This window comes from Ctenopharyngodon idella, chromosome 16 (assembly GCF_019924925.1).
Source record: "Ctenopharyngodon idella isolate HZGC_01 chromosome 16, HZGC01, whole genome shotgun sequence".
In the NCBI taxonomy this organism is placed as follows: Eukaryota; Metazoa; Chordata; class Actinopteri; order Cypriniformes; family Xenocyprididae; genus Ctenopharyngodon; species Ctenopharyngodon idella.
The window spans coordinates 11,359,945-11,379,096 of record NC_067235.1 but is presented as its reverse complement, the minus strand read 5'-3'; the positions used below and the strand labels follow the sequence as shown (position 1 = coordinate 11,379,096).

Here is a 19,152-nt window from a genome sequence, read left to right as displayed (position 1 = left end):
AGTATTTTTGAAGCTGCTGCCACCAATCTGGACAAGCTCACTGATACTGTAACATCATATATCAGTTTCTGTGAGGATATGTGCATTCCTCCAGGACTCATTTAACATACAACAATAACAAACCATGGATCACAGCTAAACTCAGAAAGCTTTATCGCACCAAAGAAGATGCCTACAGAGGTGGGGACAGAATCTTGTATAATCAGGCCAAAAACACACTGACAAAGGAGATAAGAGTGGCTAAGAGAAGCTACTCTAAAAAAAGCTGAAAAAACAGTTTTCAGCCAACGACCATGCATCAGTGAGGAAAGGCCTAAATAAGACATCACCAATTACAAGACACCATCCCCCAGTACTGTGTCAAATCAACAACTGGCTGATGACCTGAATGAGTTTTATTGCAGGTTTTAAAAACCCCGTCTCCCACCCCACACCCATTCTGACCTTCTCTCCATGCATTCATCAACACCTCCAGCAACCCCCTCTCCCTCCCTCCTGCACTTACCATCTGTGAAGAGGATGTGTGTCGGGTCTTCCCAAAACTAAACACAAGGAAAGCACAGGCCCAGACAGCGTTTCAACAGCCTGTCTGAAATCCTGTGCTGACCAGCTGGTCCCTATCTTCACAAAGATCTTCAACAGATCACTAGAGCTATGCGAAGTCCCTTCCTGCTTCAAAAGCTCCACCATCATCCTCATCCCAAAGAACCCCAAAATCACAGGACTGAATGACTACAGACCTGTTGCTTTAAAGTCTGTGGTCATGAATTCGTTTGAAAGACTGGTGCCAGCCCACCTGAAGGACATCATTGGACCCTTGCTGGACCCCCTGCAGTTTGCTTATCGAGCAAAGAGGTTTTTGGATGATGCAGTCAATGTGGGACTGCACTACATCCTGCAACATCTCAACAGACCTGGAACTTATGTGAGGATCCTGTTTGTGGACTTCAGCTTGGCTTTCAACACCATCATTCCAACACTCCTCCAGACCAAACTAACCGAGCTCTCTGTTCCTAGCTCCATTTGTCAATGGATCACCAGCTTTCTGACAGCTAGGCAACAGCTAGTGAGACTGGGAAAATTGACGTCCTACACCTGTACGATCAGCACTGGCGCCCCCCATGGATGCGTGCTTTCCTCACTACTCTTCTCCTTCTACACCAATGACTATATTGCAAAAGACCCCTCTGTCAAGCTCCTGAAGTTTGCAGATGACACTACACTCATTGGCCTCATCCAGGATGGTGACAAGTCTGCTTAAATACAGGAGGTTAAAGAACTGGCTGTCTGGTGTAGTCACAACCTCCCAGCACTCCCTTCACTCACCATCATGGACAGTACTTTGGTAACAGTGGAGTCATTCAGGTTTCTGGGCTCTACCATCTCTTAGGACCTAAAATGGGACACTCAGGCTCCATTGTGAAAAAGGCCCAGCAGAAGTTGTATTTCCTTCATCAGCTGAGGAAGTTCAACCTGCCACAGGAGCTGCTTCAGCAGTTCTACTCAGCAGTCTGAGTCTGTTCTCTGCAGGTCTGTAACTGTCTGGTTTGGCTCAGCTACAAATCAGACCTCAGAAGACTACAGAGCATAGTCCGGACTGCTGAGCGAATCAGTGGAACACCCCTTTCCCACTCTCCAAGAACTGTACTCATCCAAAGTGAGCAAAAAGACTGGCAAAAAGACCTCTCACATCCAGGCCATTTCCTCTTTGAACTGTTGCCATCTGGTCGGCGATACAGCGCACTGAGCATCAGAACAGCCAGACACAAGAAAAGTTTCTATCCTCAGTTCATCTACCTCTTGAACAGTTAAATGCCCCAACTGGGCAATAAACGTGTACAATACACAACACTATTTATACTCATATTTATTTAGCATACCATACCTCTTGTTCACATTCCCTTGCATTGTGTATAACATATGTATATTGTGTATTTTTTATATATTTATTTTTATTTACTTATTTTACTTTTTATTATCTGTACTGTCGCTGTTATTCTTTCTGTGCACTGGAAGTTTCTGTCACCAAGACAAATTCCTTGTATTTGTAAGCATACTTGGCAATAAAGCTCATTCTGATTCATTCTGATTCTGACTGTTGAACAATGTAGTTCAAACCATGTAGTGCAACCATGTTACTTCTTTTTCAGGAACCAGTCACTAGTTAATTTCTCCAACAATGCATCAAACTATGGAGGTTAAACACTTTTCATGAACTTAAAAATGACTTAACTGAACTACTACAAGTAATAATAAAACAACTTTTAACATTGGGCTGTTTATTTGAGTGTCACAAAACAAAAAACAACATTTGTTTTGCAATTTCGTTTAGTGAAATGACATACCCAGACTAATGTCCAGCCTCTTTTCCAGGAGGAAGACATAACGTTATGTATGGAACCAGAACAAGTGACATTAATTCCATCTCCAGTGACGCAGAGAGAGGAAGTGACCTCAATGGGAGGAAGCAGTCCAGGTCAAGCCCCTGGAGAATTTATCACAGAGCGGAAGGCGTCTGATGTCTCACCGTCTGTAATTGAAGAGCTTGAAGAAAAGGAGGAGGAGTCAGAATCCTCAACTGTAGACATCAAGGCACCCAATTAAGTGGCCGGCGAGAGACTTGAGCTGGTTTTGACAGACATTTCAATCAGCATAATCAAACAATAACAACTCCTATTTCAGGAATCAAACACTATTGTGATGGAATTCAAGTGACTGCTCGAACCCAAAGTGGAAAAGCAGAACTGAAAGTTACTGCACTGCGTACGTGAACACTATGATTTTTTTGTTTGTTTGTTTTCTTTTTGTTTTTTGTAAGCCTTATATTATGGATGTCTGAAAAAGGAAGGCACAGAATGAAGTTGGGAAGTCCTTGGGACTGAGAAAGGAGAGAATGAGGAAAACAAGTTTGGAACGGAGCGATAGAGATGGAGGTATATGTAATTCAGGAAGATGAATATGAAGAACATTCGGTTAAATATGTGCATGCTTTTACAAGGAGTGATGGCACTCGTTATTCAAAATAAAGACAATAAACTATAGTTAATAAACCATAATGATGCTAATAATACCATTATTTTCTAAGAAAACCACAAAAGAACTAAACATATAATTGTAAAATAGGCAGTAACACAAGCTTTTTCATGCCCTTCATGCCCTCAAGAACTTCAGTTCCCACACAGACACTTACCATTAGCTATCAAAAACACTCAAGTGTGCTTTGACAACAAATTCTCTCTTTTCCTCTTCAACTAAATTTGGCCTATTTTGAAAGTGTTCGGTTTATGATGGTATTAGGAGGAGCACAAGATCAGTGTTTCTGTGCTGTGAAATGTGGAAGTCCATCAATTGAAACAAGCCACAGCACAATCCACACAATTCTGCTGTTTATATTATAAGGTATTCAAGCCCTCATAGACTCAAATACACATACAGACAAGTGCATAGAGTTCAAAAGTTTGGGGTCGGTAATATTTTTTTGTTTTTGTTTTTGAAAGAACCCTCTTTTAGTCACCAAGGCTGCATTTATTTGATAAAAAAAAATACAATAAAAACAGTAATATTGTGGAATATTATAACAATTTAAATAACCTTTTTCTATTTTTATATATTTTAAAATGTAATTTATTCCTGTGATGGGAAAAGTTGAATTTTCAGCATCAGTACTCCAGTCTTCAGTGTCACATGATCCTTCAGAAATCATTCTAGCTGATTTGTCTGCTAAACTGTTGAAAAGAGACAATATTTTTGTGGAAACGGTAATAGATTTTTTTTTTTTTTTTTTCAGGATTCTTTGATGAATATCAAGTTAAAAACAGCATTTGTTTGAAATAGAAATCTCATTTACAGTCACTTTTTTCAATTTATTTACTTTAAATTGAACAAAGAACATGATATATTGTAGTAGCTTATACAATAGAAGGAACTATAGACACATACAAGAGAAGAAAAGAAAAAGAAAGTCGGCAAAATGCATAAATATAGTAATGTGTTACATAGATGAATTTAAGACTATTTAGTGTAATATAATAGTGATTATTATTATTTACATTTTTCTGGTACATTTATTACTGGTTATGTTATGGAGAGAAAAAAAATGGATATAGATATAAAAAAAAATCTTACTGACCCCAAACTTTTGAACGGTAGTATATATACACAACTATACTTGTGCTGTACGAAGGCCAAAATGCAGTAACTACACCAACACTTGAACCGAGAAAAATGAAATTGACAGATTGATTTGATTTTCAATTTTAATACTGTTTTGCCTTTGTATGGCGGCAGACTATCCTATTGTTCTTAAGCTAATTATAATTATTAAATCATATCCCAACCCCATTTTGATTCAAGTAGTACGAACTGTCACAAGTTGGTTTTTAGGAGATTTTACTATATGTTATGAAGATTAATGTTTTGCCTTCACAAGTGTAATGAAACAAGCTTTTTCATCCGCGTACATACACACAGATATATTTCATACTGGATTGTAACATAGCGTGCTTCCTTCTCTGTGTGTCGTTAGGCATGCATGATGTCTGTCGTTGTACTCTGGAGTCCTATACAACACTGTATAGATATTTGCACTGGACCTCAGTACTCTGAGCTGAGCCTGAGACTTACTCTGTGAGCTCTGTGAATTTAACGATTTGATTTGCGTTTGAAAAACCTTTTTGCACTTGCATTGGTTGTTGGGTGAAGGACAGATGCCTTTTTAGATTGGAAACTAATTGTTTTATGAGAAACAAAGTCACACTTTCCATTGTATTTGCAGAATCCTGATACCAAATTTCTCATTTTCTTTTACTCACATGGATTTTTTTTTTCTTTGGTATAGTCAAACCTTGGCTTTAGGATGGTTTTGAATTATCTAAAGGTGCAATATGTAAGTTTTTTGCAGTAAAATATCCAAAAACCACTAGGCCAGTGTTATATATTTTGTTCACTTGAGTACTTACAATATCCCAAACGTTTCCAACTATTTGTAAATCGTGAGAAAATTGCAATTTTAACCAAGGCTCCCAGACATGTGAGGAGTCGCCTGTCAATTGCGTCATACCCGCGTTACCCTCGGTTTCCGGTTTTATTTTGTAGAAACCATGGAAACACCAAAGACGCTTTAATATATTACATGTTTTAATAGACAAGAGAACAACTGTTTGGTTATGTTTATAGACAGAAAACTAATTATTGTTATATAGCTCAACACGTTTAGTCTTATTGTTTAAATCTAATTTTCTTGATTTTTTTGCGAGTATCATGCTTTACCATACCTCAGAGAAAAACACTTTTTTGTCAAATAGCTAACATAGCATAATCAGATGCAGCTTTATTTTTAGTAACAGTAATACCGCATTTTCTCCATCATACAATACGTTTTAAAATTAATTGCATGCCATTTATCAACACAAGCCACCCAGCATTTAATATGATATTCTAAAATCGATCTATCTTACTGCAGCGTGTCTCAAACAAGTGTCTCACAGCAGCCGCCAAGTGAACGCACAGAGTAACGTTATAACAACATTTTCAACACGCTCAAATGTATCTAATATGATAAACAGAGCTGCGTTACCTCATACTCATGACCGGAAAAGCGGAAGCAGCGCCGGCGACTGTGGCATAATAAAAGTTCTGCTGCTTGTGAGGCATGTGTTGCGCAATCGCTCCAGCGGCCGCGTTCAGCTCCCACAACACTCGGTCCTGCTCTGCTTCATACTACAGTAACATTAATAATCACGCCCATGAATATGATTTCTGCCCAAGTCCTATCCCGATTGTTTCCACCGGCTGTGATGTGAAGACCACATGTCCCAAGATTCCGCGCTCAAACTTGCCGTCATCAAGCTACGCCTTTGTTTTGAATAGGCCTCTAGCGACCTCTAGCGGACATAAATCCTACATATTGCACCTTTAAATGAACGTAAATCAAATTATTTGTTAACCTTAGCTTGTTTTCATAACAAATGACACTGAGATTAGAAATATGGATAGGTAATGCCTCATAACCTCAAAATAATAATTAGAAAAACACTACAGTCAAGGTTTTCCAGAACAGTCCTGCTGGCGACTCATACGCGTATTTTTTTTTTTTTTTGATAAGTTCTTGATGATTATTTTCTTTATAATAAAGCATGTCATAATTTCTTATTTAAAATATGTATTCCATTGCCTACAATTCTTTTCACTATATATCAAGGGGAGAATAGAACAGGACCTGGATCCACATACTGTAAATATCCTTTATCAAGATATCAAGGAAAATTGTCTCCGCAGAATGAGAATGGAAATGGACGTTGATCCGAGTTGAAAGTGACTTTATGAACAACTCAGGCCATTTGGAATTTTGAACTGCACAGGCGTCTTCCTGTTTGTCATGGTCACTGATTATTACAGTCACTATGACGCTACAAACTTTGTGTTGACTGTGTGTTTGTATGTAAACGGACGTGAAGCATATGCATCCCAAAGTCGGAGCAGTCCGGTTTCAGAAACAGAAGCTCATTCTGCATTGTGATGTCATGCATGATTCACCAAGGATTAAAAAAAAAAAAAAAAAAAAAAAAGACAACTAAGTCTACTGGTTATTATGACCGTTTCTTTGAAGGATGCGGTACACCTTTGATGATTGTGTGTAATACAAACTTGGTGGCGAGAATAGCGTTAATAGCTATATGAAGTGTATTGACTTGAATGAATTTATTTATTGACTGATTATTTATGCAATGTTGGGACAATGTTTATTTTTCTACAGAATTGTGTGCGCTCCCTCCTGTATATGTTGGGGTACATATTATTTCATTGCTGGGCTCTAGAGGAAGATCTGACCGATTTTTGTGTACAGTATAAAAAATTTCTTAAACATCTCATTGTATGTCATAAGGTTAATGTTTTTTTGTTATATAACATCACACAGTCATTACGTGTCGGAGTCCAAGCATAAAACAGCAGCATAACTGCTGAATTTTTATTCAGTGTCATAAGTTCTTATATTACGTGAAACATACAGAACTCCAAAAGTTGCTCACATGAAATAATATGTGCCCATTTATTTATTTAAGAATTACATAGGGGAGGGATTTAACTTTGAAGCCTGTATGATATCTATTTGTTATTTTGAGATAAATGCACCTTTTGTTGTAATGGTATCACTCTGGTTTGGTGAGAATATGTCATACATATTTTTTTTGTGACTCATGAAGCAAAATGATAGTCACACCTAAACGTTTCCATCTCTCACAGTTGTTTGCTAGTATACGGTTCCAAATTGAGGACGATTCTTTTCCACGAACTGGTTATTTAGGACAGTTCAGTTCAATGAACCGATTAAAAAATTGTTTGTTTACACAATATATCAAATATCCATGTGTAAGTGCATATAGCTAAATTACATTTTATTTAATTTATTAAGAATACCAGTACGTTTCCTGCATTGAGTTTGAGAATGATGTGCAAAACATGGAAGTTTTGCATGTCTAAAGAATAAAATGAATAAACTAGTCAATCAACTCATCTTTTTACAAAGAAACTTAAAGGGTTAGTTCACCCAAAAATGAAAATTCTGTCATTAATTACTCAACCTCACGTCGTTCCAAACCCGCAACACCGTGTCTACACCAGACGTGATGTTTTTCGCATTGCATCGCACCGCAACAGCTAAAAGCTGTCTACATTGAACGCGACAGACCGACTGTTACAAAGCACTTGGACTACGTCAAAAATTGAACGGGGAATCCGTTTACTATCAGGAATTTGTCGCGCTGCACGCATGCGTCATTCTGTTCTTGTGAACAGCGTCGGCCAATACCGAGCCGGCGTTCTGACGTAGAAAGTTAACAGCGTTGGAGAATGACACAGAAGAGAACATATTATTAAATAAAGTCATTATTTTTGTTTTGTTTTTGTGCAAAAAAAGTATTCTCGTCGCTTCATAAAATTTAGGTTGAACCACTGTAGTCACATGAACTGTTTTAACGATGTCTTTACTACCTTTTTGGACCTTAAAAGTGGTGGTTAAATTGCTGTCTATGGATGAGAAAAATATCTTAATTTGTGTTTTGAAGATGAATGAAGGTGTTACGGATGTGGAACGACATGAGGGTTAGTAATTAATGACAGAAGTTTACAATTCAGATTTTTTTCCCCTCGAAATTCTGAGTTTAGCCTATATCTAAATTTTTTTTTTTTAAATTGTGAAAAAAGTGCAAGAAAACATCAGAATTGTGAGATAAATGTTGCAATTAACTTTTTAATTTTTTTCCATGATGGAAACAAGATTCCGTTGATTTGGCATCATTATATAGAATATTAATCAAAATCCTGAGATATAAACTCTCATGTCAGAATTGTGAGATAAGTATAGTTTTTTTAGCTTCTGTAGTCTTGCCATCGATGTAGGCTAGACAGTTTATACGGATAACTAAAACTGGCGTTACTTTTGTGTATCTTTATCGCATCACAGACTCGCTCTTTCTCATTTCATACAAACACAGCTGGTGCCATCTTGCATTTCAGTTATCGATTGTATTGAAAATAACCTCAGAGGACTTCAGTTTTACTGATTAGTTGTTGCAGTGTTTGTCTTATTGCTGCACAGCAAAATCCCCAGAGTTAAATCAACTCTGCTCAGATTACATATGGTTTCTCTCTACATAGTGTTAAAGTAACACTGAAGCAGAGTTAAAGTTAATGAGATAAATAAGTGATTAATTAAGTTATGATTGAGCATTAGTGATGAACACCTGCTGTTAACAAGCAGAATCTCTGAAGAGAAATACAATAACTACAAATGACTTCCAGCCACAGCCTTAGATGAAATCAACTGAAGATAAAAGACATTAAATCTCTGATTAAACAACTCCACAAACAGCATATTATCTCATTAACTTTAACTCTGCTTCAGTGTTATTTTAACTCTATGTAGAGAGGGACCATATGTTCTCTGAGCAGAGCTGATTTAACTCTGAGGATTCTGCTGTGTAGACCGGTTGTTTTTTACGTTGTAGTGGAGGATTAGATAAGATTGTAAAATCATTTCAGAATCAAATTAATATTCAGTCAGCTGGACAACAAATAACAAAACCCCAACGCCCTGACTGTACATTATTAAGCATACATAGACGTTCAGTATGTCACCTGAGGGATTTTAAATGAACTTTACGTTCCTCGTTTATGATTCTGGATGATCTGACAACTGATTAATTCATTGTCAATTCAAGAGCGATTTCTTTATTTACTCGGTTGTGCCTGTAATCCCACTACCATATTTTCACCATTCCATCTGAAAAATGCCTCAAAAATTTCAACCATAATCACCCTATTAAACCAACATACCAATCACACGAAGCCAGGTAATACTACTGCAACCAAAGGAGTGATGTCATGTCCTCTTTTATTGCTTTTTATGTAAGATAAGGTATATACGAATGAATAAATAATAACAAAGCCAAATGTACTTAGTTGGATGTAGTTGTTTATCATTTGTGTTTACAGACTAATTTCAAATGGATTTTTTGTACGATTCTACTGCCATCTTTCACTACAAAACTGTCTGTTGGCATGATGCTGTAACCGGTCCTTTCTTCTACCTCTCTCCTTCTTTCTGTGAACTTGTCTACTTGTCTTTCTCTCCTCTCTCTTTCCCTTTGTATGTTATCTGTCTATTACTCAAACCCTGTGTTGTCTGGTGGAAGAATCATATTCAGAAAAAGTAATACTTTGGATAAGAAACAGTGTCATGATAAAATTTGTTTAACACTGAAATACATGGATTCAACATGTTCAACAAGCTATACAGACACAAATCTATTCATGTGGGACTGACTGAGCTATAAAAGGTGTGATATAAGAAGTGCTCTGTGACACGTATATCTATGCATGCTTTACTGAAGGTTATAAGATGGTTCTTCCAATGTGCTCTTCCTCCATCGAACTCTCTCTCTTACCCATCTCTTTTTCCTGCACGAACAAAACACCTACCTGACCTTCAAGAATATTGCTATTTGTTTATTTTTCCCAAAAAATAATGAAGAAACAAATAAATGAAGCAAACAAAGCATTGTTGCGCACTTTGTGTATTTTTAAGACGTGGCAAAAAAGTCTGCATGCTATTGAGACCATTAAAACACAATTATAGACAAATAAAATTCATCAGATATTCATCAATAATCAGAATAATCAAACAAAGATTCAACAATAAAAGTAATGACTTTGCAGCTAAAAGGGATAGTTCACCCAAAAATGAAAATTATTCCATGATTTACTTACCCTCAATGTGTGTATGTGTGTGACTATCTTCTTTCGGACCAACACAATCAGAGATTTAAAAATATCCTTAGTCTTCCAAGGTTTATAATGGTTGTGAATGGCAGCCCAAATTTTGAAGACAAAAAAATGCATCCATCCATAAAAAAATGAATCCATACGACTCCAGGGGGTTAATAAAGGCCTTCTGAAGTGAATCGATGCATTTGTATAAGACAAATATCCTTATTTAAAACTTAAAGTAAACGTAAAATAAAAAGGTTAATATAAAGTAATATAAAGTCAAATAAGCTTCCGGCGGGACAGTCACACGCATTCGACGTACGTCCAAAAAGCGTTAACTTCCGCAACGCAGTACACGTTGTTTTACTTTATAAAGTTTTAAATAAGGATATTTGTCTTACACAAACGCATTGATTCGCTTCAGAATTCGCCTTTATTAACCCCCTGGAGTTGAATGGATTGTTTTTTTTTTTTTATGGATGGATGCATTTTTTTGTCTTCAAAATTTGGGCTACCATTCACAACCATTATAATCCTTGGAGGACTAAGGATATTTTTTAAATATACCTCTGATTGTGTTCGTCTGAAAGAAGATAGTCATATACACCTAGGATGGCTTTAGGGTGAGTAAATCTTGGGATAATTTTCATTTTTGAGTGAACTATCCCTTTAAATTATGTAGTAAACAAAACAGTTTTATAATGAATGACTAGTGATTAAAGGAATATTCCAGGTTCAGCACAAGACCAATGGACACAATTTGTGGCATAATGTTGATAACCCCCAAAATAATTGAACTTTTTCTTAAATAATAATAATAATAATATTATAATAATAATCTGTGTTACAGTAAGGCACTTACAATGGAAGTGAAGGGGGGCAATGCATTTAAGGGATAGTTCACCAAAAAATGAAAGTTCTGTCATCATTTACTCACCCTCAAGTTGTTCAAAACCTGTATGAATTTATTTGTTCTGCTGAACACAAAGGGAGAAATTTGGAATTTTTTTTAGTAACCAAGCAGATCTTGCCCCCCATTTACTACCATGGTAGAAAAAAAAATACTATGGTAGTCAAATAGGGGGCGAGATGTGTTTGGTTACAAACGTTCTTCCAAATATCTTCCTGATGACAGAATTTTCATTTTTGGGTGAACTATCCCTTTAATGTTAATATATTCACTATTATAATATTATAGCCATATGGTGTAAAAACTATGCATTAACATGATTTTAGTGTGGACAAAAATCACCTATTACAGCTGTAACGATTATTTAAACAACTTTACAGCTCAAAAAGTACACAAGCTTAAAGAGACAAATTAATGTTAGTGCTTTTATAAAAGTACAAGCTACATATTTCTACTTTTAAATCCAAACATTACAGTACCTCACTGTAACACTGATTTTTACTTTTTATTTAAAGAAAATGGACAAATTTGCTTTTTGCAGTAATTAATATTGTCACAAATTCTGTTCATTAAACCAGCGTTATTTTAGTATTATACTATTATTATATATAATAGTATGTACATAATACTAAAATAACACTACGGCATTTATTAACATTTTGAATTAGCTTTTATATTTATATTATCAGTTTTAATTTTAATAAAAAAAATTTAAAAAAAATCTGTTTTTTTATTTTTTTTTATTTCAGTTTTAATTTGACTCATTTTAGTACTTCAACTTAAACATATCTGAACTTAACTTTTTCTTTTATTTTATTTCATCTTCATTTCAATTACCAAAAACAATATATAATAGATTTAGTCATAGTTAACAATAACAACATTGTATTGAACCTGGAATATTCCTTTAAATTTCACATCTACAATGTAAAAAAAAAAAAAAAAAAAAAAGGAAAAGGAAAAGGAAACCTACATGCTAATGCTGGGTTAAACCTAAATGCTGGGTTAAAAACAATACAAGTTGGGTTGAAAATGGACAGGTTGGGTTAAATGTTTGCCCAACCTGCTGGGCAGTTTTATTTAACTCAACTATTGTTTAAAAACATTTATTAATAAGCAATTTGATAATATTGTTTAATTATTATTAATTACACTTATTAAATATATATTAATAAATGTTCATTTCCAACATACTTTGGGTTCATTTTAAGAAAGCAGTACAGTAATTTTTAAACAGTAGTTGAGTTAAATAAAACTACCCAATGGTTGGGCACACATTTAACCCAACCGCTGGGTTTGTCCATTTTCAACCCAACTTGGGTTGTTTTTAACCCAACATTTTTTAGAGTGTAAAATGTGCTTCATGTGGCAACATTTAAATGAGCAAGACAAAATATTTAGTATGAATGAATTAACCTGAATGCATTGGGTTACACACCAAGATAAGAAGTTTTTAAGGGTCAGGTCAGGTATAAATAGCTTAAGGTAATAAATCTTTCATTTTTACAAACATTTTCACTTTTTTACAGAGATATAATATGAAGTACAGCAGACAAACACTGGGATGGATTGTCAATATTCAGTGAAATGTGTCAGACCGACTGTCCATATGTACAAATGTAATAGACAGCAAAAGAAACTTAACTGAATAAAAACATCTAGAAAGAAAGAGTCCTGTCCAGGAGAGTAGAAAATCAGCCAACAAGTCCGACGGCCCATGCTGGGCTCAAAGGCAGCACCATAATTTGGTTTGCCTCCCCCTGGAGGGCTGAATTTGAGTAAATTACAAAACAATAGACCTATAAAGGCTCCTCATCACTCTCTCTATCAGCATCCACCTCTGCTTCAGGCACAGAATGAAGAGAGGACAGAGGAAGTGTGGAAGAAGAAGGGGAAGGCAATTGCTCCTGAGAGGTGCTGACGGTACTTCTGTTGCTGTTGCCCATGGCGATATCACACTCTTTCTCTGCTGTCTGGATACAACTACCAGCTGACTCGTCTTTAGTCTCTCTTTTCACTCCCTCGCTCCACAGCTCTCTGTCCCGTGTGGGAGAGGACTGGATGGAAGGGGAATGAGAAGGCTTTTTGGCCTTGCGTCTGGCGTCTCTGAAACTGGCCAGAGGGGGACGCAGTCGCACTCCGCTACGAGTCGAACCCTCGATTGCTTTCTGGAGCTGGGTGTGAAAAAGAGAGAGGAGCAGAATTATTTACACAAACACCAGAATATGACAGAAAGAATGGAAATATACATATAGACACAGGCGGTAAATCATCTTTACCTCTTTTAGTGCGACCACCCCAATCAGTTTACCAATACTGGTTACATATGCATGACTGAGACCCAGCAGAGAGAACAGGGTGTGAGTCTGAAACAAACAAGCGAACACATAATTGTGTGTGTGTGTGTGTATATATATATATATATATATATATATACACATTTTTCTCTATTTCTGGGGATGAAATGAGTAGGCTAATTATAGCCATTCAACATTACAGTATGATTGAGATCCATCATTTTTAACATTTAAAGGCTTTAAAAAGCAGTGCCTTTAATATAGCAGTTATGAATCAGCGTGTCGAATCATGATTCGGATCATGTGTCAAACCGCCAAACTTCTGAAATCACGTGACTTTGGCGCTCCGAACCGCTGATTCGACGCGCCGATTCATAACGCTCCGAAGCTTCATGAAGCAGTGTTTTACAATCGGCCATCACTATATAAGTCGTTATTTTGTTTTTTTTTGGCACACCAAAAATATTCTCGTCGCTTTATAATATTAATATTGAACCACTGTACTCACATGAACTGATTTAAATATGTTTTTAGTACATTAATGGATCTTGAGAGAGGAAATGTCATTGCTGGCTATGCAGGCCTCACTGAGCCATCGGATTTCAACAAAAATATCTTAATTTGTGTTCCGAAGATGAACGAAGGTCTTACGGGTGTGGAACGGCAATAAATGACATTACTTTCATTTTTGGGTGAAATAACCCTTTAAGCCTGATTTTTTTGAAAACATTCACAATTGCATTTCATTGCATTTCAGTGTTTCTCATTGCTCTGTCCTCTTTTTCTTGTGTAATAATGACAAACAGGCTGCGCCAATGAATAACGGTCCAAGCCATTAGATAAATCAGCTTATAAGTTTAAAAATGATCATCTAGTCGGGTCATATTAGGCTCAAATAGACTATTTGTGATTTGTGAAATATTTCACAATACATTTTTTGTCAGTTCCTTGAGTGCTTAACTTCACTATTCTGATTTGTGAAATCTTTCACAATATAGTTTTTGTCAGTTAACCCTTCTCTGAGTCCCTAACATCACTATTCAGATTTGTGAAAACTTTCACAGTACAACTTTACAACTTACAGTTTCAACTTTCTCCGCTCTAATTCATCCCAAAGGTGTTCTATTGGGTTGAGGTCAGGACTCTGTGCAGGCCAGTCAAGTTCCCCCACACCAAACTCGCTCATCCATGTCTTTATGGACCTTGCTTTGTGCACTGGTGCGCAGTCATGTTGAAACAGGAAGGGGCCATCCCCAAACTGTTCCCATAAAGTTGGGAGCATGAAATTGTCCAAAAAGAGTTCCTTTCACTGGAACTAAGGGGCCAAGCCCAACCCCTGAAAAACAACCCCACACCATAATCCGCCTCCACCAAACTTTACACTTGGCACAATGCAGTCAGGCAAGTACCGTTCTCCTGGCAACCGCCAAACCCAGACTCGTCCATCGGATTGCCAGACAGAGAAGCGTGATTCGTCACTCCAGAGAACACGTCTCCACTGCTCTAGAGTCCAGTGGCGGCGTGCTTTACACCACTGTATCTGACGCTTTGCATTGCACTTGGTGATGTAAGGCTTGGATGCAGCTGCTCGGCCATGGAAACCCATTCCATGAAGCTCTCCACGCACTGTTCTTGAGCTAATCTGAAGGCCACACGAAGTTTGGAGGTCTGTAGCTATTGACTCTGCAGAAAGTTGGCGACTTCTGAGTACTGTGCGCCTCAGCATGCGCTGACCCCGCTCTGTGATTTTACCCCGCAACCTATCACGGTACCACTCTTGAATTCACTGAGCTCCTAAGAGCGACTCATTCTTTCACAAATGTTTGTAGAAGCAGTCTGCTTGCCTAGGTGCTTGATTTTATACACCTGTGGCCATGGAAGTGATTGGAACACCTGAATTCAATGATTTGGAGGGGTGTCCCAATACTTTTGGCAATATAGTGTATGTTAATAACGACGGAACTTGCGATCTTAGTTGGCTAACGATGCTTTTGGGAAACGCACCCCTGATTTGTGAAAGCTTTCAGTGTACAGTTTTAGTCAGTTAACCCTTCCAGGAGTACTTAACTTCTCTATTCTGATTTGTGAAAGGTTTCACAGTACAGTTTTGTTCCATTAACCCTTAGCTGCATCTTTAACCATTCTGATTTGTGAAATCTTTCACAGTGCAGTTTTGGTCAGTTAACCCTTCCTTGAGTCCCTAACATCACTATTCTGATCTGTGGAAACTTTCACAGTACAGTTTTAGTCAGTTAATTCTCCACTGAGTGCTTAACCTCACTAGTGTGATTTGTGAAAGGTTTCACAGTACAGTTTTAGTCAGTTAACCCTTCATTCATTCATTTGTGCAGAATAAAAGTAATAAAAGTATCCATTTATTTTTTTTAAATCTTACTGACCCCAACATAGTTATATATTTTATATTATATTTTATTAATTTTAACATTACTTTTAAAAATGTTTTATTTATATACACGTGTGTGATTTTATACTGTATATATAAATAAAAATGTTTTGAAAATCATGTTAAAATAATACTTAACATTTATATACATTTATAGTATAACATATACTAAATGTTATACTATAACATTTAACAACTAAACTAAACATTAACAATTAACAATAAATAAAGATAATAAAATATGTAAATAAAATTTCATTATATTTACAGAATTGTCATTCTAATGGAATCCTTAATAGAATCCTGTATTCTAAAAGAATACAGAATCCTTATTCTAATAATGCAGAATATAATACTGTTGTTTTTTTTAAATTGGAAAAAATATATTAACACTTTTTAAATGTCTTTTGGGGCCTATATATGTATGCAGGATATAATGAAGTTGTTTTTTAATGAAAAACACATTTCCCTGAGGGCATGAAATAATGAGAGCTTTCGACTGACATTCACATACAGATAAAAGACTAATTCATGATTCACTTGAAAAGACATAAATCCTCAGCATAATACACAGTATTTCATATGCGATCTCAATCGGATTGTGGATTACCTTATGCAAAGATGTTCTCTCAACAAGCTGAAAAGGTGAGGGGTCAACACGGATCTGATCAATGTCAATCGGCTTATCCAGCTCTTCCTCTTCCCAGGCTTTGATCTGAACAGCCCAATACAACATAATCAGGGTCAAGATGTCACTACGAGTGACTGACAGCTCACAGATCGCTCTGGAATTGATGTGCTAATTGTGGCCGTCTGTCTGAACTGCAGTGGTAATAAATCAATTCATCACTCTACCTCTTCAGGAGTCATGTTATCAGCTACAGGAGGAGCTGCAGGGCTCTACAGAGAGACAGAAAATACAGAGGAATGAGAGGTAGACGGAGTATCAGAAGTAGTACATGAATGTTTGGAGGATAACATCATAATTCACAGTAAAAATAACCCCTTAAATTTTTCATCCTGTTTTGCGACTCCAAATGCCCCACACAGCAAATTTGACGCCACCTGCCGGCGAGAGCTGATAACTGCTGATGTGAAACTGTCTTCTCAGTGAAGTGAAAAAGACAAAATGTGTCACAACCAGCTTTTAAAACGCAAGAATATAAAGATGCGAGATTTGTCTCCATCTACATTTAAAATGTGTTCAAATTTATTTAAAAAAATTAAAATCAATTAATTTTAAATACTAGGAGAGATGAATATTGTATGAAAATATAGATGATAATTAAATATCATGACTCTATAATGTTAGGCAATTATGTAATTGCTCTTTTTTGTTTGCTGGTTTGATTATTATTATTTATTTTTAACTATATTCCAGTGGTTTTATATATATATATATATATATATATATATGTGTGTGTGTGTGTGTGTGTGTGTGTTATTTAGGGCTGTCAATTTAACGTGTTAAGTTAATTAATTAGTTATAGGGGGAAAAAAGCGTTAAAATTATTAACGGATTTAACGCACCCGGTCTGCCCCAGACCTACGTAGTTCATCTTACATTTCATAAAATTGATTGGTGACGAACATAAAGAGAGGGGCAACAACTCACCTCATTACGATGCCGATAAAATGCAGTTAGAATGACACTAAAATTCAAGATATCCATTGTATGAGTTTTTGTTGCATATTTCTATCATGATATACACAAGTAATGAGTGCAATATCACATGAGTGCAAAATACATAGGAAGTTAATATGGTGTTATATTTTAGACACAATATTGTCTGCTCAATTTTGCCACCGAAATATTACCTATAAAGCCAGAGCAGAACTGTTGTGCGTTGTTGAGCGTTGCTTAATTTCTGAATGAATGCGTGTTTTGAGCGAATCAATCAGGTGAACCAATGATTCAATGGCCCATTCATAAAGAAAGCAGTTTACTTCATCCCTGAATTAAACAGCCATTGAATCATTAGGCTTGTTCGACTTGCGACGGTGCACAAACTGATCAGTGTATGATATCAAAGAACCGCGAGAGCTATTAGAGAGCAGATGGCTCCATATGCTTTTGAATCGCTATCGCGGTACTTCAATGTCATACACCGATTGGTCTGTGCAGCGCTGCTTTAAGTTGAACAAGCCTAATGACTCAGTGACTTAAAGGGATAGTTCACCCAAAAATAACAATTCTGTCATCATTTATTCACCCTCAGGTTGTTCCAAACCTGTATAAATTTCTTTGTTCTGTTGAACACAAAGGAAGATATTTTGAAGAATGTGGGAAACTGAACAGTTCTGGGGCACCATTGACTTCCATAGTATTTTTTTTCTGCTATGGAAGTCAATGGTGCCCCAAAGCAGCCTGGTTACAAATGTTCTTCAAACTATCTTCCTTTGTGTCCAACAGAACAAAGAAATTTATACAGGTTTGGAACTTGAGGGTGAGTATATGATGACAGAATTTTAATTTTTGGGTGAACTATCCCTTTAAGGGGCGGTCACACTGCACTTTTCGTTCCTTTGACTTCCATTCATACGCATGCGACTGCATCAGACCGGAAACGCAAGCTCATGCGAAAAAATTTGCATTTCGCTGTGTTCCAAAGTTCTAGTTTAGTGAACTTTGACCTGTGAATTCGCATCACGTGAAGACGTGACCAGTAGAAGATCGATACGTCAAGGCGTGACCCCTTGGCTGAATTAAAAGAACAATATTTTTTGCAGTAAAGTAGACTAGATTGTATATTTTTACATTTTGAATGTATTACTATTTTTTTATATATTGAATTCATGTTTATAAAAGAAGATGCTGCAGAGCGTGACGTCATATCATGACCGTTACAGTGTCCAAAGAAATTTCGGATGCTCAAAGTTTAGTGTGACTGCGGCTTTACTCATTTAGACATTTACCACCACCTACTGGTAGTTTTTGTTTCTTATTTAGAGTATCATTTCATTTTTTTCCTCATATTTCCGTATTAATAAAAAACCCCATTAAAGGTATAGTTCACCCAAAAATGGAAAATGGAAAATTCTGTCATCACACCCGTCATGGCCGTTGAAGCCTAAAAGTTTATGTGTAATAAATTCTACGTTGAATCAAATAAAATATTTTTTTCTAAAGCTACTTTTTGTAATGTCTATTTGATGCTTTTCTCATTTAACACAATAATGAATTTAACTTATCTTTTGGGGCTAATTTCTCAGCCAAATTTGATGTGCAATTAATTTGCGATTAATTAGATGAATTAATTAGCACATCATGCAAT

General features: G+C 36.3%; 2 protein-coding genes across 9 annotated transcripts in view; one reads left to right on the top strand and one right to left on the bottom strand.

Annotated features, from left to right (window-relative positions):
• The window catches only part of fam131bb (family with sequence similarity 131 member Bb), a 66,726-nt gene extending 56,671 nt beyond the window's left edge, over nt 1-10,055 (top strand). For all 8 annotated transcript variants that reach the window (XM_051866262.1, XM_051866259.1, XM_051866258.1 and 5 more), the window contains one exon: nt 2,374-10,055. In XM_051866262.1, coding sequence (XP_051722222.1) covers nt 2,374-2,604 — 231 coding nt within the window. In that variant the 3' untranslated portion in view covers nt 2,605-10,055. The remainder of the gene's footprint in view (nt 1-2,373) is intronic.
• A 647-nt stretch (nt 10,056-10,702) lies between these two features.
• Nucleotides 10,703-19,152, bottom strand: part of clcn1b (chloride channel, voltage-sensitive 1b) — a 40,625-nt gene continuing 32,175 nt past the window's right edge. Inside the window, exons 20-23 of the mRNA XM_051866524.1 lie at nt 16,733-16,777; nt 16,488-16,592; nt 13,456-13,542; nt 10,703-13,350 (exon numbers count right to left, since the gene is read on the bottom strand). Coding sequence (XP_051722484.1) covers nt 12,976-13,350; nt 13,456-13,542; nt 16,488-16,592; nt 16,733-16,777 — 612 coding nt within the window. The 3' untranslated portion in view covers nt 10,703-12,975. The remainder of the gene's footprint in view (nt 13,351-13,455; nt 13,543-16,487; nt 16,593-16,732; nt 16,778-19,152) is intronic.